The sequence below is a fragment of the Ptychodera flava genome, chromosome 5 (assembly GCF_041260155.1).
Source record: "Ptychodera flava strain L36383 chromosome 5, AS_Pfla_20210202, whole genome shotgun sequence".
Classification (NCBI taxonomy): domain Eukaryota; kingdom Metazoa; phylum Hemichordata; class Enteropneusta; family Ptychoderidae; genus Ptychodera; species Ptychodera flava.
This window is the reverse complement of record NC_091932.1, coordinates 41,409,230-41,430,146: the sequence shown is the minus strand read 5'-3', so window position 1 is coordinate 41,430,146 and position 20,917 is coordinate 41,409,230. Positions and strand designations below refer to the sequence as shown.

Below are 20,917 nucleotides of genomic sequence, written 5' to 3'. Positions count from 1 at the left end.
CTAAAATAAATCTTTCTGCAAAATGTACACAGTAAAATTGCTGAGTTATTAGGCTACAACGTTTCTTTCCAATAAAACTAAAGTTATGAAATAGAAACAAAATTGAAGAAATTATATCACAAATGTATTGACCTTGTCATGTGTTGACAGATCAAATGCAAACACTTTGTATTGATACAGTGAAGTGTAATGAAACTGGTCGTAAGTGATAAGTGACAACACTCGTCTAACGTATTCGAGATATGCGATACTGATGCGGCACAGGGCATTTTTGCACTTACATGCCTAACATGCCATTATGAGAAAATTTGACGTAAACCTGAGCAGTAAGTGTTGTCCAACCTTTCCTATTTTATATCCTTGACGCTATACAGACACTGTAAAAGACTACAAACAAGTCTGTTCGTGTAGAAGGTGTTAGGTGGGGAAATGAATGCACGGGCATTTTTAGCACCATGGGGGAAATTAGAAAAACACCAGGCCGCGGGAGGGGAGCAGGTTTCGGCTGTTCTGAACAGTTTGCCGAGGAGGAGTGCGGAGGGAACAGTCACTGTGGAAAGCTTTGTAGAGAAGAGAGGGTCAGTTGAGATACGGATGGAGAGACTTTATGGCCTGGGATTTTTCTCAAAAAGTAACTGGAGGGGGAACACACTTTCCCTCAAAAATTGTAAATTTGCTGTAAATACAATGGGATAATGTAAATTTTGCATGCAAAACACCCCTGGTTACTGTTTCTGGAAACCAGCTGCCCTTATCTGAAAAAAAAAACATTAACCGGGATACGTCACGTTTGATATTCAAGTTATATTTTTTAATTGCAGATAAATAGGCATAACGGTGTTGTGTCCTTGAGCAAGGCACTTTACTCCTAACTGCTCCATTTGCCATGGTAGTGGGTTTGGGTACCTCATCCTGTAATTGGGTTTGCCTGTTGGATAATACAATAAAATAAAATAAAAATAACTCAAAGCGCCGCCCATTTATCACTGAGTATTCATTTGGAGAAAAAAGGTAAATCAAATATGTAATAATTTGTCCATGTAGCTTGCGCCATGCAAAGAAACTGTAACGGTCTTTATCAAGTGATGTGATCAACGTAAGAGGATAAGGACCTATATATCTCTTGTTATTACCTTGTCAAATCGTAAATTGGACCCTATAACGACGTACTTCGACTCCTACACTCAGATAACTTTAAGTTGTTTACGATCAATACATCTCGCATGCATCAACGAAAGCTTAATTTCTTTCTTATAAAAACATTATTCATTGGTTTTGGTTGTCCACAAGTGGCAGAAATTATTTTGTTTTCAGTATCGAATGAGCATTTTTGTTGTAGAATCCTGGGTGGACTCTACAAAAAGCCCTAAGGTATACGTTTTGAGTGAAAAAATAGTTGCCATAATACCTAACAACATTGTAGACTCAAGCTGGCACAAAAGATGCACCCTCCTTCAACAGGAAAATAACTTGAAACATTCACATTACAATTTGTAATTTGTTGTGGGAGATGAGGATGGACAATTCCTCAGGGGCGCGGCAGTGGATAATTAAACGCCTGCATAATAAACAATACCCATTGCGTTTGGAGAGGAGGTTTAGCTCTACTTCAACTATTGTTAGCACATTAGCAGAAACAGTAATCCACGATCACACCAAGGAAACTGTGCTTCAAACAGCGTTCAGATTCGTGTTTTTTGAATATTTTGTAGTTCAAAATTTAATGCATCAGATGCATGCAAGCAGTTTAAACAAGACCATGTTTTTAAGCAACTTGTAAGTTCGGGAGAAGTTTAGGCGATGTGGACCGGGATATACATAGACAAGATGGTATACCAGTCACAGTTTCAGGGTTGTGAGGGGCCCGTCAAGGCCCATGGGAAGTATAGGACAGGGCTAGGGAAATATGTTATATTGTAGTATTTCCCTAGTCTATTTGCTGCATCAAGTCATTCAGTAAATTAATGAGTGAACGCTTTGCACTATATTTCTCACGAAGTCTATACTGATGTTTGTAAAGAAGGTTATATTCACATTCTTCTTCAAAATTTCTCCGAAAGCGGTAGTACAGAAATAGGACGGTCATCACCAGGGATGTCATTTAAACTTTTTCTGAGGGTTTGAACTACGCAGACCACCTTTAAAGCATTTAGCTCGATTATTGAACCGATATTTTTTTGAGATTGGGGATTTGGCCGAGCGGTTTTGTCTGTTGCATTCTCCGCTAGGTGATTGAGTACCGTACGTTGTGAGTTCGAGCCCGATTGAAACCATCGTATTCATCATGTGCAACTTTGATCGTTTCATAACTTGTTTTTTAATCTGAACATACAGAGAATTTGTTTTATTGATCGACTTTCTCATTAAATTTTGATTTCGATATCCACGGTTTACGTTTTAAGACTGATTTGATTGGTGCATGTTTGTTACAGTACTCTTTTGAAATGATGAATGATCTTTTGTAAGGTTTGTTAATCTCGTCTGCACACAAGTAAATATAGCTGTGGAAACGCAGCTATCTGCATGTAGGCGGGGTAGCGTGCGTCGCTATGCGGGTCATCAAAAGGTCAACCGTCGCTATGCGGGTCATCCAAATGTCAATTCCGCACGCGACCCCGCAAACAGATAGCTGCGTTTCCACAGCTAAAGTACACATCGTTCCAAGGATGTCTTGATAGATCCTGTCCAAAATCATCGAATGAAAAATTCCTGTACCTTCTATAAAATAATCTTGTGGCTGCTAGATCCCATATTTTAAACGCTCAGATCAAACTGCCATGTCAAAATTAGACTTCATTCCTTTGGAAATACCTAACAGTAAAGTAATGATCAATATTTTGTTTTATATTTTGACTGATCAATGTCACGGTTTCAGGTCACAATACACAACTACCAGTTTGGGAAGATAAATTTCAAAACCTAAACTTTATTGCATATAAAAACCATGTTTGATGACCGTTTACAATGAGCTGTCAGCGTTTGTATTCAGGGTTAAAGGTTCAAATGCTGTCATTCATATAGGTTGGGTCATGAAAGTACGGTCAGCCACTAAGCTTTTCCACACATTTTGTGTCAATAATGTCATGGAAATCATGTGACGTGACCAAATATTAACCGCGTTTCAGGCCCTAGCAGCCATTATATCACATGACATCGATAGTCTCTGTACCAAGTACATCGAAAAAGCGACAGTATGGCGAACCCCATATTAGCAACACCCGAAGAAATTCTCGATGAAATCGGTGAGGATTTTTTAACTTGTCCTATCTGTCTTGAGCAATATCAAATCCAAAAGTTTTGCCATGTCACCATTCCTTCTGCCAACTGTGTCTGGAAAAACTGGTGAGCAAAACTCGGACTTTGAACTGTCCAACTTGTCAGAGGTCGGTACGACTTCCTGGAGATGGAGTGGCTGGTCTTGATAGTAATTTCTTCATGAATTCAATGTTTGAAATTGTGAAGAAGAGAACAGGAAAGGTCTCGGACCAAAGTGAAAGAAAGTGTGAGTTTTGTGAAGAAACTGAAGCTTCAGTGGTTTGTGTGGATTGTGAGCAGTATTACTGTGATGTGTGCTGTGAGAAATTTCACAAGAAGCTGAAACAAGCAGCCACGCATGAAGTGTGGGCGGCAGAAGAATACAAGAAAGGAACAAGCAAAAGACAACATGGAAAAGCGACTGAAAACTGCAAAATCCATCCTAAAAACGAGATGAAATACTACTGTGATACATGTAAGATTCCTATCTGTAGTGAGTGTACCATCATTGACCATCGCATTCCTGACCATAGTCATCGATATCTTCAAGAAGTTGCAGATGAATGCAACAAGGAGTTGTCAGTGCTGGTTGAGAAGTTGAAAGTGAAAGCAAGAGAAGTGGACCAAAGCAGAGCAGAGGTCAAGGATGCATGTAAGAAAGTGACAGAACAGTGTATGGTGAACAAACAGAAAGTCAGGAAACAGAAAGACGCCCTCATTGACAAGATAGAGAAAGAAGAAAGAAAGCTGATAGAAAAGTTAGACACCAACTGTAGTCTGCAGGTCAAAGGTCTTGAAAGTGACATCAGTGACCTTGAATTGAAATATGAGAATCTTATCAGCACTTGTAGTTATACTGAAGCACTGATGCATCATGGGAATCCAGCTCAGCTTGTCACAAAAAGTACTAGTGTGATAACTAAGCTGGAAAAGATGGTTTCCATGGATACCAAACCAAGTATGGAACATGAAGTGGTAGAGTTCTTCCCTTCTGATGACATCACAACAGATGGAATCCTGGGATTGCTGAGATCTGATGTCTGTATCTCACAGTGTACAGTTGACAACATTCCAAAGTGTCTGCTGAAAGGTGAATCCATAAATCTACAGATCACAACCAAGGATAGATCTGGAAAACCAGTGATTCCAAGACAAGCAGTGGAAGTGACATTGACAAAACCAGATGGATCAAAGACAAACCTTGATGTGACAGACAACAGAGATGGCACACACACTGTGACTGCTAACACAGACATGGATGGTAAATATCAAGTTTCCATGACAATAGGAGACCAGGAAATACCAGAATCACCATTTGAAATTCCTGTCATCAAAGATTGGTGAAAACACTGGGTAAGAAAGGAACCAATAACGAGGAGTTTGATCAACCATTTGGCTTGGAAATCAACAAAAATGGAGATATGGTTGTTGCTGACAGTGGCAACAACAGGATCCAAGTTATTGACACTGATGGAAATTTGGTGAAAACTTTGCAATTTAGGGACTTTGACAAGAGCATTTGTCCATTCGATATTGCAGTATCAGCTGATGACAGATACTTCATGACAGATTGGAACAACAAACAAGTTGTTGTAAGTGATGAGGATGGGAAAGCCATCGCAACCTTTGGACAAAATGAACTGAAACACCCTCGAGGTGTCAGTATCAGCCCACTAGATGGCGCTGTTTATAGAAACATTTATAGAAAGTTTAAAACAGATTTTAAAATGGAAAAGTATTTAAGCTGTATCAAAGATAAAAATGACAGAAAATACATTACCAAGCTGAGAATAAGTGACCATAATCTGATGATTGAGAAAGGTAGACACATGAGACCAAAACTAAAAGCTGAGGACAGAATTTGTAATAGGTGTGATACTAACTCAGTTGAGGACGAATTTCATTATATCATGTGTTGTCCATGTCATACACAATCACGAAAAAAATTGTTAGACTCGATAGCAGTCAACAATGAAAACTTCAACAACTGGGATTTGCAAGCCAAATTTTGCTACATAATGAGCAATACAGATAGCATGATATACCTCACAACATTTATCCAAGAAACAGATATTTTTTAAGATTACCAACATTTCATATTCTGCATAAAGTTATATCTTATATTATATATATATATATATATATATATATATTTATTATTTTTTGATAAGTATCCTTTTCTTATTTCAGTAGTATTAGTTCTTGACTATGTTCACCTTTGAGGAATAACGTCAATAAAGTTATTATTATTATTGTTTATGTTTCAGACTGGGATGGAAAGGTGGGCAATGACACTGACAAGGAAGGACACTGTATCAGGAAGTACACACAGGATGGCCAGTACATCAAATCATTTGGTAAATATGGCAAGAGAATGGTGAATTCAAAGGACCATTCATGATGGTTCATGACAAACAAGGGCTGTTATTTGTAGCAGACTGTGATAATGATCGCATTCAGGTATTCAATGCAGATGATCAGTTCCTGTACAAATTTGGAATCCCTGGTAAAGAGGATGGTCAGCTGTTTGGTCCAAGGGGAGTAAGTCTAGATTCAGATAGATATGTGTATGTCAGTGATTGTAATGATCGCATTCAGAAATTTGACAGCAGTGGAAGATTCATATCTCGTGTTGATAGAAAGGAAGATGGATTGAAACGCCCCAGAGGATTGATCATAACCGACAGTGTTCCAATGAAAATTATTGTTGCAGACAGAGAGAACCACTGTATTAAAGTTTTTGTACAGTGAAGACCTACAATAGTTGTGACTCGAACATAGTGAACAACACTGAAAACTCCCTTTGCATCAAAATCATGTCAGATATACATGATTTTTAACAAATTTAGACATTTATCTTAATTGGTATAAAATTATGTCAGAAAAATTTAAACCTCCGAACAAAATGATTCTTGGAGCTTGATTCTCCCAACAAAAGGCTCCAATATGGAGAAAGTTTTTTTTTAATTAAAAGTGCCATAAAATATTCATATCATGAAATATTTATAATTCTTGCAATTAAGTAACATGACAATGTTCATCTTGATATTCACTTTTCAATCTAGGTAATTACATTTATTAATTTGTTGAGTTCCACTGTTTAGAGTTACATGAAGTAAATTCTACACTTTCACAGTATCACATACAACTTTCAATGTATTCAAACTTAGGACGTGATATTTTTGTTGTCAATTACTACATACCTCAACATTTCAGTTAATTTTATCTGAAGTACAATCGGACTAGAAGCTGAAAGAATCACTGTGAACTCACCTTTGGTTGTCATAATACTTTCCGAAACTTATAAAATTTCTTTGTCAAACTACTTCTGTCTATTTTGAAGGTCATCATGCATGGATGGCTACTCCATGAGCACTGTAATTAGTAAATTGATGTTTGGAGATATGTAAATACTTTATCACGTACCTAATAAGGGGAGAACCATTTGGTATCAGAGAAGGAAGCCAACCAGAGAAGTATAAATTCAATTGGGTATAAAAAGCAATGTTTTACAATACTTATGAAAGCAGCTGCTTTTCCCAAGTTTTGCAAGTTTAGATAAAAAATGTTTTAGCAAAAATAAACTCTTCAAACTAACACAGTAATAAGTTTTGCAAGTTTAGATAAAAAATGTTTTAGCAAAAATAAACTCTTCAAACTAACACAGTAAAAAGTTCAATTGAGCCACTTACGCATAAATGAACATACCTGTGTTTATATATTTGTGAAAGCTCATCGGAAGAACTTGACCAATATATATTGATGGCATTTTATGTTAAAATTTAGCAGATAGGTGTATTTTTCATCAGGTACAATGTAGTTTTTAAAAATAAATTTCAGGTCAGGATGATGATGCTGTATGTCAAGTTGACCTCCCCTTCCAAGGCATTGTGTACAGGTGCAGCCTATCGGTAAACATACATGTACTTCCAATTTCACAAGTCTCTGTGAGTATTTGCAAAAATTCCGACGTGTTATCATGGATATTCATCTGTCTTTTCGACCAATTTTGATAATAGATATGTGTTTTAATTGTACATGTGTATTTTCTGTACGCAATTTCAGACGAGTAATGCCGATAGCTATTTTTGTTCATCCTTATCTCCAAATTGCTAGCTTGATGTACATTATCAAACAGACATGTATATTGTTGACCTATACCTGTATCATTACCACTTATATGTTTATGAGAACACTTGATGGATTAAATTGCTTGATGACAGACTGTTTATTTCTTCGCTAGGAATGCCAAAAGTAAATATCCTAGATGGTAGCCTGCTGTATTACTGCGTCTGTTCTCAGTTTAATCAGACAATATTTGATATTGAGATAAAAACAATTCTGTAAACACAGTTAATTGTACTAATGATGTTTGATGTAAACAAATCCCAACAATGGCTGGAGACTAATTAGCATTTGTATATCGGAGAGGCTGATTATTTTTCATTTGTCGTCCAGAAAAACCCGAAAGTCAACAACGATGGACATAAAGACTAAAGTGCTAATATAAAACACATACTGTGTCAGCATTCACTGATTAAACTTTGGTTTTAATTGAAAGATGAGTCCAATGTAACCTGTATAAATAATGCAAGATTTAAATAATGAGTCGTTGTACAGATACGTTGTTTGATTAAAACTTTAAAAACTGACTATAACATCTATTGTCTGTACAGAAGTATTGTACATGTTCACTTAAAATGACTTTGAAGTTCAATTTTTAAGGTTGTATTATCTACCTTGACTTCTCGCGGAGTCAACAAAATTAATTCCTTCACAGTACAAGTGTGACGTCTTAAGTCTAACTCTCACTGTTGTCTACCCGTTAGGGTTCAAAGAAGATTATTGCGTTGACAAAAGTGAACACTATTCTCAAATGAATATAAATACATGTGTTTTGGAAACTGGTTCAATAAGTGATGGTCAGATTGGTTCAAAGATTTAAAGTAAACAATGTCTTGTTGTTTGTATTGTAAGAAGTTGAGAGAGAGAGAGAGAGAGAGAGAGAGAGAGAGAGAGAGAGAGAGAGAGAGAGAGTCCTCTGACACTGTAATTATGCCTATTTATCTGCAATTCAAATTCGTGATTTCACTATCACACGTGACGTATCCCGGTTAATGTTTTTCAGATAAGGGCAGCCCTTAAAGTTACCCGTTGGTGCTAAAAAATGCTAAAAGTGCATGCATTTCCCCGCCGGTTGACGTCAGAAACATTCATTCATCCGGGAAGACAATGCGCGCGAACACTATTCTACAAGAATAAATATCTTGACAGTGTTTTACAGTGTAGGTATAGTGTCGCAGATATAAAGTAGGAGAGGTCGGACAACACTTACTGCTCAGCCTTACGTCAATAGACGCATGTTGGGCACAAAATATCTCTTGTTAGTAAAATATTGATCATCCCTAAGAACTTTAATGTCAAATTTCGAAGCAATCAGTCCAGCAAAGATCTTTATCCATAAAACGTCATATTTATATACGGTAACTGGAAGCTAAAAGAGTTGACAAGTTGGTTTTGATGTGATGTGCAGGCTGACCAAAAAATTATTTTTTTCCTTTCAAAATAGTAGTTTAGTTTACCATGGTTTGTTCACCATTAAAGAATATTTATCGACGAAAAGAGAAAAAATGACCAAAAAATAATCAAAGTTAACCACATTTGAACAAACTTAACTAAGTTTACCCCTTTGAACATGCATACTAAGTTTTAAGACAATGGACAAGCAGCTTCAGAGAAAATGATTTTTGACCAACAACGTGAAAATTGCCCAAAAGTTCAAATATAAAAATTTCACCACAATTTGAAGATAGTCAACTGAGGACGCCCCTAGGAAGATGAATACCAATCAAAGCTTGCCGCCCGTTTATCAGTGTCTATCCACTGAGTTTTCTTTGGGAGAAAAAGTATAAATCAAACTCGTGATTATACAATTATTGACAAATATTTTCACTGATTCTCTCGCAACACCAATAGAATTAGATGTTCTTTTTCACCGCTGATGTTTTCCATTTATTCTCACGTTTTTAATTTGTCCATATAGCTTTGCCGTGTAAAGCACTGTAACCGTCTCCATCAACCGATATGATCTACGTATAGGAGAGGGGCCTGTCTATTGTTATTCTTTTGTAAAAAATCGTAAATTGGACACTATAACTCTTACTACTACGTCGATTCCAAGACTCAGATAATTTTGTTTAACTATCAAAACATCTCTCATGGATTATGAAATCTTAGTTTCTTCCTCATAAAGACATTATTCGTTGGTTTTATTTAATCTACGGAACCTTGAAGTTGCAAACACCAACTTTGATAGTCCTCAAGTAGCGAAAATTGTCTGTGTCCAGTAACGAATGAATACTTTTATCTTATAGTCTTTGATGGACACTACAAAAAAGACCTAAGGTATAAGTTATGGGTGAAAAAGAATCACCATAATAACAGACAGCATTGTAGACTAACGCTGGCACAACAGAAAGATACGTATGCTTCGAAACATGCAAATTATAATTTTCACTTTGATGTAGGTAATGAGGATGGACAATTTTACTTTAATCGGCGTCGTGGCCGTAACGGTTGATCATTAAAACGCCCTCATAAAAACAAAAGTAATTGCCTTAGAAAAGGACATGACGATCGGCTCTACTTAGCTTATCGTGAGCAAATTAGCAAAAACTGTAAGTCACACCACACCAAGGAAACCATGAAATTAAATCAGTGTTCAGATTCGTTTTGTTTTTTTAATATTTTGTTGTTCAAAGAAAAATGCACGCAGTTTTAAACTTCAAGCCACGTATTTTAGCAATTCATGAGTTCGGGGTATTTTTAAGTCATAATCCATCGTTAAATCGGCGATGTGGACTGGGATATACATCTATCGAATCATAGTTTCAGGGGTGTGAGTGGTACGACAAAGCCTACTTGAAGTATAGGACAGTTCTACGGGAATATTTCATATTGTAGTATTACCCTGGTCAATTTGCTGCGTCAAATTATTCAGTAAATAAATGAGTAAACGCTTTGCCTTGTGTTTCTCATAAAATCTATGCTGACGTTTGTAAAGAAGGTTATACTTATTCATATACAAAACTAATTGATTACTTATAATCTTCTCCAAAATTTCACTGATAAGAGGTAGCACAGAAATATCATGGTGATTTTCAGGGATGTCGTTTGAATCTTTCTTAAAGATTTGAACTACTATGGCCATCTCTAGAGCATTTGGGAACAGAGTATATGTAAAAAATTAATAGAAAATGTGACAAATGGGTCCGGAATGTACTCCGCCGCACACTGACTATGAATTTTTACGGAGACATTGTCATAACCAGCAGCTGTGTTCATATCAAGTCTTGCAAATGGATAGAAAACTTAAGCTTCCGTTGTACGATAAAGGAAAAAGGAGTGATTTGAAAGAAATTCCCCATACGATGCGTAAGGATTTTGAATTTTGCACAACTAGAACCAACACCCGTGAAAAACTTGTTAAAACCATTTACAACATCTCGCAGTACGTTAGCGGAGCGCCCTCACCTACGAAGTGATATTATCTGGTAAATAAATGGTTTACTACAGGTGCAGAGCACGTGATTGATGATATTCCTCATTGCTATTGAATTTATATGATTTTCCTTTAAAAAGGAAGCGCAATAATTTCGTTTCGGAACGTTTAATGTTGAATTTCTGTAGGGTTTGTGATTTGCAACTTGATCGTTTCCTAACCTAATATAATAACCACAGCATACAAAGAATGTTTTTTGTTAATCGACTTTCTAATCGATATAGATTTAGGGGATAATCTGTTGTAAGCTTCATTAACATCGTCTATATACAAGTAAACCTCGTTCGAGGGCTGCCTTGATAGATCCTGTCTAAAATCGTCATATGAAAAATTCCTGTAACTTCTATAAAATTATATTTTGGCAACCAGATCAAAGATTTTAAACCCTACATTTATGCTGTCAGGTCAAAGTTAGACTTAACTTTCTTCAAAAATACCTTTCGAGGAAAAAATATGATAAATATTTTTGTTTTGTATTTTTGGCTGATCAATGTTGCGGTTTCAGATTCTTCAATTTATGGGTCAAAATACACAACTGCAAGTTCTGGAAAATAAATGCCGAAACCTCTACTTTATTGAATATAAAAATCCACATGCTCACTTAAGGTTCCAAGACAAGAAATTGAAATTCTCTAGTGTTTAATAAGCTCAGAACCCCCGTAAATTGTATATTTTCAGAAAGTCTAGATATAGAGGAACATTTTGGTTACCATAGTGTCACCACTGTTTACATAACTATCACGTGACAGGTAATTTGCATAACCTTTCAAAAATCGGTTTTCCCTATGTTTTGTTTCAATGCTTTGAGATACGTGGCTGAAATTCATGTGAGTGCAAGCTATCCTACAGGTCTTCAAAAGTGTGTCTCAGAATTTTTTTAAACCTCCTTAAACAGTTTTTATGCCAGAAAAACTTCCAGAGCAGTGAATTTTACCATAGTTGATTTCTTTAAAATTGTGCTCCAAAAAAACTAAGCAAGATATAAAAAATCTGAGACACTCTTTGAAAGAGCATTGTGACAGCTTGCATTCCAGCAAGTTTGAGTCAGATATTTTGAAGTATTGAGACAAAACATAGGGAAAACCGACTTTTGAAAGGTTATGCAAATTATCTTGTCACATGATAGTTATGTAAACAATGGTGACACTGTGGTTACCAAAATGTTCCCATATATGTAGGCTTTCAGAAAATGTATACTTTACGGGGGTTCTGAGTTTATTAACCGTTAGAGAATTGTTAGATTAAAAAGGTCACATTTCTTGTCTTGGAACCTTAAACAGTTTTCAAAAGACGTAATTTTAGTGATTCCATATGTAGACGTCTACTGTCCTTCATTTTAGATGACATTTACAATGAGTATTCGGCGTGTGTATTTAGGGTTCAAGGTTCCGATGCTGTCATTCATATGCCGGTAGGTCGCGTCGGGTCATGAAGGTACGGTCAAAGGGGGTCAGGGTCGGGTTAAGCTTTTCTACGAATTGCGTATCATGTGACTTGACCGTAAGTGAAGTGCGCTTCAGGTCAGAGCAGCCATTGTGTCACATCGACAGCCTCTGTACGGCGGAGTCAGACAAAAGCAACAAGCTATGGCAACCCCGACACAAGCAACGCCTGAAGAAATTCTCGATGAAATCGGTGAGGATTTTTTAACGTGTCCTATCTGTCTGGAGCAGTATCAAAATCCGAAAGTTTTGCCGTGTCACCATTCCTTCTGCCAACTGTGTCTGGAAAAACTGCTGAACAAAACTCGGACTTTGAACTGTCCAACTTGTCAGAAGTCAGTACAACTTCCTGGTAATGGTGTGGCTGGTCTTGACAATAATTTCTTCATGAACTCAATGTTAGAAGTTGTGAAGAAGAGAACTGGAGAGGTCTCTGACCAAAGTGAAAGAAAGTGTGAGTTTTGTGAAGAAACTGAAGCTTCAGTGTTTTGTGTGGATTGTGAACAGTATTACTGTGATGTATGCATCGGAAAAATTCACAAGAAGTTGAAACTTGCAAGCGAACATAAAGTCTTCACTGTAGAAGAATACAAGAAAGGAAAAGGCAAAAGACAAATTGTAAAAGGAACTGAAAACTGCAAAGTTCATCAAAAAATGAAATCAAATATTACTGTGATACTTGTAAGATTCCCATTTGTAGTGAGTGTACCATCATTGACCATCGCATTCCTGACCATAGTCATCGATATCTTCAAGAAGTGGCAGATGAATGCAACAAGGAGTTGTCAGTGCTGGTTGAGAAGTTGAAAGTGAAAGCAAGAGAAGTGGACCAAAGCAGAGCAGAGGTCAAGGATGCATGTAAGAAAGTGACGGACAGTGTATGGTGAACAAACGGAAAGTCAGGAAACAGAAAGACGCCCTCATTGACAAGATAGAGAAAGAAGAAAGAAAACTAATAGAAATGTTAGACACCAACTGTAGTCTGCAGGTCAAAGTTCTTGAAAGTGACATCAGTGACCTTGAGTTGAAATATGAAAATCTTATCAGTACTTGTAGTTTTACTGAAGCACTGATGCATCATGGGAATGCAGCTCAGCTTGTGTCCAAAAGTACAAGTGTGATAGCTAAACTTGAAGAGCTGGTTTCCACAGATACCAAACCAAGTATGGAACATGAAGTGGTAGAGTTCTTACCTTCTGATGACATCACAACAGACGGAATGCTTGGATCGGTGAGATCTGATGTCTGTATCTCACAGTGTACAGTTGACAACATTCCAAAGTGTCTGCTGAAAGGTGAATCCATAAATCTACAGATCACAACCAAGGATAGATCTGGAAAACCAGTGATTCCAAGACAAGCAGTGGAAGTGACATTGACAAAACCAGATGGATCAAAGACAAACCTTGATGTGACAGACAACAGAGATGGCACACACACTGTGACTGCTAACACTGACATGGATGGTAAATATCAAGTTGCCATGACAATAGGAGATAGGCCAGTACCAGGATCACCATTTGAAATTCCTGTCATCAAAGGATTGGTGAAACGCTGGAAGAAAGGAAACAAGAAAGGAGAGTTTAATACACCAAACGGTTTGACTATCAATAAATATGGAGATTTGGTTGTAACTGACGTACTTAACTACAGAACCCAAATTATTGACTTTGATGGAAATTGGAAGAAACTTTTTGAATATACACAGTTTGAGGAGAACTTTCTTCCAATCGATGTAGCAGTATTAATTGATGACAGATACTTCATGACAGACAAGAAAAACAAACAAGTGGTTGTAAGTGATGAGGATGGGAAAGTCATCACAACCTTTGGACAAAATGAACTGAAATACCCAAGAGGTATTAGTATCAGCCCACTAGATGGCGCTGTTTATGTGTCAGACTGGGATGGAAAGATTGGAGATAAAACTGACAAGGAAGGACACTGTATCAGGAAGTACACACAGGATGGCCAGTACATCAAATCATTTGGTAATATGGTGAAGAGAATGGTGAATTCAAAGGACCATGGATGATAGTTCATGACAAACAAGGGCTGTTATTTGTAGCAGATTATGGTAATGATCGCATTCAGGTATTCAATGCAGATGATCAGTTCCTGTACAAATTTGGAATCTTTGGGGAAGGGGATGGTCAACTGTATAGGCCATGTGGCATATGCCTTGACTCAGACAGATATGTGTATGTCAGTGATCGCAGTCATCGTATTCAGAAATTTGACAGCAGTGGAAAATTCATATCTTTTGTCGATAGAAAGGAAGATGGACTGAATCATCCCAAAGGATTGGTGATAACTGACAGTGTTCCAATGAAGATGATTGTTGCAGACAGAGACAACCACTGTATTAAAGTGTTTGTACTCTGAACACCTACAACAGTTGTGACTCCAACACAGTGTAACAACACTGAAGAAAAAAAGGTTCCCTATGAATCAAAGTCATGTCAACATATGATAAGGAATAAACTTAGACACATATCTTAATTGGCACTAAATGACAGGTCAGAATAATTTAAACCTCATTACATAAAGGTTCGGGAAGTTTGAATCTAAAAAAAACTCAAATAAAGAGAAAATGATGTTCTTAAATTACAAGCACACTGTAAAAGATATCACATATGCATCAATTACTTATAATTCTTGCAAATCAGCAACATGACAAGTTTGTTCAACTTGCTGTTCACTTTTCACTCTGGGTAAAAAAGCACCCATTATTACACTGAGTTGCACTGCTTAGAGTTCCATGTAGTGATTTCTACATTTTCACAGTATCACATGCAACTTTCAATTCATTTAAAGCTGTAAACTTGAGGAGATTTTTGTCTTGATAGTTGTTTCACACCTCATGCAGTCAGAAACATTTCAGATTTCAGGCGACTCCATGATTTTTTTTGCCTTACAGTCAAATGTCTGAGCGTTGTTATCAGTGAACTGATGTTTAGAGATGTAAAACGCCTTGCCCTAAACCTTACAAGGGGAGAACTTTTGATATTAGGGAAATTGCCAGATTCGGTATACAAGCAATATTTTACAATATTTATGAATGCAGCTGCTTTTACATGTTTTATTTATAGTTAAATGTTTTGCCTAGTTTGGGCAAATAAATTTTTCAGCAAACATTTACATATAAATGAAAGTACCTGTTTGCATATTGTGAAATGTCATTAATGTCAATATCATTGGTATATTATTTTAAAATTTAGTACATAGGTTTATTTTTCATCAGGTAAATGTACAGTGTAGATTTTTGTGACAAATTTCAAGTCTGGATGATGATGATGATGATGATGATGGTCTCTGTGAGCATCTGCAAACTTCCAGTGTGTTATCATGGATATTCAGCTGTTACGTTTAGTACAACACATGATGGTTTAAATTCATTGATGACAGACTGTTTTATTTGCTCTGCTAGAAATGCCAAAAGAAAATATCCAAGATATTAGCCTGTAGTATTACTGCATTGATTCTCAGTTCAATCAGACATTGTTTTAATATTGAGTTATGGGGTATACATTTCCCAGCTTATTCTATATGCTAGAGCATGCAGTTCGTACGGTGATTTTGTAGAGAGACATGGCCATCTCTCTTACAAACTTTAAATCAAGGTTACACCAGAGCAAGACTTGTCTCTACATTCAAACGCTTTTTGGCGGGTATCAAAGCTGGTAGATAAATACAAAATCTCTCTTCGACAAATGATCACTGATGGCATCGGTGACATGGGGCCTTAGTTAGTGACCACTACCTATCTGACTTATAGATTGATATATGGCGGGTGCCACATGTGGGGCAGGATGCACTTACTATATTCGAAACACCTGACATCACTTTTTGGTCTTTTTGCAGAGGTCCATATATCTTTCTTTCATGAACTTGACATTGTTTGTGTACCGCTTACTGTCTGTTCTGTGCTGTTTTGTGTCTACATTTACAACTATTGTCTTACGAATTCCGACCTAATTGTATTGGACTATGGATTGGTATGATTGTGATTATTTTACAAACAATTCTTTTAACACAGTAAATTATACCAATGATGTTTGATGTAAACAAAACAACTTAGGCTGTTTTCACAAACATCTCCTGGGTGAGAGTGATAGTTGCAGGGGCCAGGGGCTGGAAAAAATTGAGTATACATTAAGGGGACTTGAAAATCCAGTGGGAGTGAAACGGGGACCCCAAAAAATAATACTGATGATTAGGAGTATCATCATGGACAAATTTTGAACATAATGTAAAAGGAAAATAATGTTTAACACAAATGTTTGAAGATGTATACTATTGTTCACTCAGGTACTTTTTCACACCCATACAGATCAGCACAAATCAAGTGTATTTTTTCCAGCAACTTTCTCATATAAAGACGGTGTGGCTGTTTAGTGTGAACATAGTGATCAAGGTTACAGTGACCCTGTTGTTTGGAAAGTATGTTTATATTCCAAACAGGATAATTTGCTTTATTTTCAAGCATAGACATAAAACCAAAGGTGTGTGTTAAGTTGCCAGACTGATTAGTACCTGTTGGTTCTGACAGGTCATGTTGGAACCCCTTATATACATTCGCAATCAACAAAAGCTAATAACATTATGTGGAACACTTTGTACATGTTGACTGGCTAAATGAGTATTAGCTAAACATAGTGTTCCCCTTGGACCTGTAACCCAAAACAATTGTCTGATACAATCTGGAGAAATTCGATTTCTTGTGAGATTCAGTGACAGGTCAAAGGAAAGTAAGATGTTATTAATTGTTGTACCAAAATATAACCAGTGAGAATATGTGTTATTTACATGACATTCCAATCAGTTCATTTTAGCCAGCTGCTGGCTATAATGACCAGCTAGTAGTAAACATTTGCATGCAATTTTCCAGTGTTGTTTCTACTACTGTAAAATACTTTGCTGTATTAATGAAAATTGAAATGTGTAGTGTGCTATCACCAATTTGAACCAAAGATATCATTCAAACTTTGCCAGGGGGACTAAATTTTGAGTTTATGAGAGGGTTTTTTCAAAAATTATTGAAGCTCCCATGGTTCCCTACATGTATATGTGAATAAAGCCTTATCTACTTTAAATAAACTTTGAATTGGTCCTAAACCAGCAGTTCTGTAAGCAGCTGTTTTAAATTTGTAAAATTTGTATGAATTTTACCATGATGACTATGCTTGCTGGCGCTTTACGAGAGATGCTTATGAAATCAGGTAAAAGATACGGGAGTGGAACTACCTTTAATATGAAAATTAAAACATTCTCATGGTATTTTGTATTAATTTGGATACTTGTAATCAAGACAAAGTGTTTAATTTCAGTCATTCAACGTTTTTCTCATTATGTACACATACACAGTACTCATGCTGACTTATTATTAGAGATTTCACTAGATCTGTTTCTTCACTTCATTAAAAATATAGATTTTTAATATTTTTAATATAAATGAGAATATATATGTTGACAATTGTGATTGCCACAGTGGATGATTCTGATATCTTCAAACTCCCGAGTCATATGATTTGTAAAATTATGCTCTAAGCATTATTCAAATATGAATTATATTCTCATAATCATCAGTTAGGTATGATATAAATCAACTGGGTACAACAGTAAGTAAAGGCACTAATTCTAATTTTCAAAACTGAGCAGCCACTTCAGATTTAATTATTTTTGACAACATCATTAGTCATAAAGATCTTAATGTGTCAACCATAAGTAGAATTCCATAGACATAGTAAGCGGAGCTTAAAGTCCTAAACTCATCTTATTTGTCAATTCTGACAGAGAATTTTAAGAAATCATAAGTAAATCTTTGATGCACCATTGCCAAAAAGGGCAGAGTCTGATTAATTTGCAGAATTTGAAAAAAAATGACCAGCGGAGTTTGTCATATAGTAACAAAATTACACTTTGTAAATCATTTTCACCTGAAAGTTCTGAGTAGATACTACACACTGCAAATGACATCTATAGGTTTGATTGTTGATTTTAATAGGCCACCCTACACAGGACATAGATTTGATTTTTTGTTTGATGGATGTCTGAAGTGGGTGCATGACTTGTGACTTAGGCATCAAAGGATGAACTCTGACCTGCAAACATTTGAATCCTGCAAGAAACAATGACAATAGTAATATAAACAAATAATTTTTAAGAAAATCTATTTTTCTCTGTGCTTGTTTCAACTGATTTCTGCCAAATCTTTGCAGAATTTAATTTTCTTCACAAACTTATCAATGTAAATATCAACTTTGGTGATGAAACTGTAGAGAGTTGTAATTCTTTTTATGAGCACTTCCACAAAATTTAGATAAAAAACCCAGCAAATATCTAGTGAAGACAACCATTGTAATGCATATATATTACATTTTGACTCATCATTTTAAACCCAGACATTATCCATTCATAGACTCATATATTATAATATGTTACTTTCCTTTAGTAAGACCAATATAAGTTCATGAAATGCAAAGTTGAGGAAAAAACACTATCTTGATGTAGCAAATATTCTACCTTCATTGCATCAATGTACATCCATTTCTAAATGCATCAACTGAATAAATTTCAAAAGAAATATTGGAAATAAATCACTGTCTTCATTCCAAACAGATCGTTTAGTCTTTATTGTGCATTTTGCATGCTGTCCCCTGTAAAAGATTCAATAGAAAATACAAACCACACTGTTGAACAGATTTTACAAAAAGTTAGTGTCGCTTTACAACAACAATCCTCCAAAAAATCAGCTCAATACCTGAGTAGAGCTGTGTAAAACTACTAGCTGCATCTATAAGGCTTATCTGGTTTACATTGCCACTACAAAGGTGTTTCATATTGTCAGCACGGCTTGTTTTATTCTTGCCAGGTAGTTTTATTTGGCTGATGAAATTCAAAGTGTGAGTTTAAGTTACCTTGAGAAATGAATTGTTGACAAAAGCCCATACATTGTTAGAATAATTAAAGGCAGCTTGCATAAAGGTTGATAGCAATGACCCTTAGCGGGGGACTGTGGATTACCATGTATTTATGGCTGTTTCTTTCATTGATTGCACAGCAGGAAAGTCTTTCTGTGTTTGCACACATGTGTAAACTAGTTTCATTTCTATTGTTGAGAGTCTCTTTCTGGGTGGTGAATGAGTAGAAATGTCTTGTGTGAGGCACAGGTTATATCTTTCAGTACTTTGTCAGATGGTTTTCTATTCAACAGAATATTACAGAAACAAATTCAGAAAGAGCACAGAACTGGACATATATTTGGACTAAAAGTGACTAAATGCTCCAATAGTTGGCATTTATGTAAATATAATGTGACATATTCTTTGTGAGATTTTTTCAACTATATGTAGCTCTTCTGTAAGTTTTTATTTTTATTTCAAGTGCCCAGTGTAATTTGCTGCTTCTGTTGTTTTCATGAGCCCCTGCTTTAAAAGGGTTGCAACAAATAAATAAATAAATAATTAATTAATAAATAATAAATGTGATGAGAGAATGTTACATTTTCTTATCAACATTGTTCGTAGTATAATTTTGTAATAATATAGTAATAACATAAACAATTTAGACTTCTGTTATTACTAAATACGCCTTTAATATAAGACCCTGTGTATTCTGATGAAATCATGAAACTGGATATGATGGTGCCAAAATAAGCTGCTCTGGGGCTATGGAAATTAACATCTCATCAAGTAGTATGCATGCCTAGCCGGTAGTATGCCAGCCCTTGGAAGTAAAAAAGTAGTGGCCAGCAACATACACATGATACAGGTACATCCACAGTCGCTTGTGTTTCGATAGTGGCTGCCGTGTATCCAACCACAAGCGACTGTGGATGTATCTGGTATGCATTAGAAAAAGTGGCCTAACCACAGGTGCCCGGAGTCGCCGGTGTGCCCTTCTCTCTATGTATACTTCACGCAACTCCACAGACCTGTGGGCCTAACAGGTTGATTGAAAACTGTAACATTCAAACACATTGCCACCGGGCCTCACTTCCAAGAGAAATCGTGCATTTTCACATAGATGCATTTGTCAGAGGAAAATGTTGCATTTGGAATTCTCTTATATCATAAAAAATGCCGGGATATAAGGTCATGCAGGGGTCAAATGGCCAATTTACAGGCCTAGATACTGGCACCTATCCTTGGGTAAGGAGAAGCAAAGTGAGGTACGTTAAAAACTCTTGATCAAGAACATGCTCCCCAGCGGAATACTCTGATCACAATACCATAATGTTGCTTGAAGGCTGATCATACTTTACAATATAGTATATTCACATGTCTTATATTTATCTTAAGAGTTGTCATACAAAAAGGTATATTTATGTATTTCTTCCTTATTGTACTTTTATTCAGATTTACGGTGAAACGACTTCAGAGAATGAAATCATGCAGAGAATCATTTTTATTTCCCAGAATATTTTTGAACACTGAATCTGCTTTTTTACTGAATGGATACATATGAAAATCAAGTGCCGCCTCCTTCCGTACTGCTTGAAAAAATACATACCCCTCCCCCCCCCTTTGCCGTTTTCATTCATTCAAGGTAATCCCCCTGGATTTTACCCACCCAGCATATCCCCGGCTGTAATAACTGAACGCTCCCTAAATTAAATAAACTAATGCCCTGGGGCCGCACAGGCCAACTGGAAATT

The 20,917-nt window shown here is 36.3% G+C and overlaps 2 protein-coding genes across 2 annotated transcripts; both read left to right on the top strand.

Moving 5' to 3' along the window:
* Positions 1-455: 455 nt before the first annotated feature.
* On the top strand, positions 456-4,599 carry LOC139133734 (tripartite motif-containing protein 2-like). Its single transcript, XM_070700500.1, has 2 exons — positions 456-578; positions 3,382-4,599. Exons 1-2 carry the CDS (start codon positions 456-458, stop codon positions 4,597-4,599), a joined length of 1,341 nt encoding a protein of 446 aa, XP_070556601.1.
* Positions 4,600-13,138: 8,539 nt separating this feature from the next.
* Positions 13,139-14,293, top strand: LOC139133726 (tripartite motif-containing protein 2-like). The gene has a single exon (XM_070700492.1). The coding sequence runs from the start codon at positions 13,139-13,141 to the stop codon at positions 14,291-14,293; it is 1,155 nt and encodes a 384-aa protein (XP_070556593.1).
* The last annotated feature ends 6,624 nt before the right edge of the window (positions 14,294-20,917 follow it).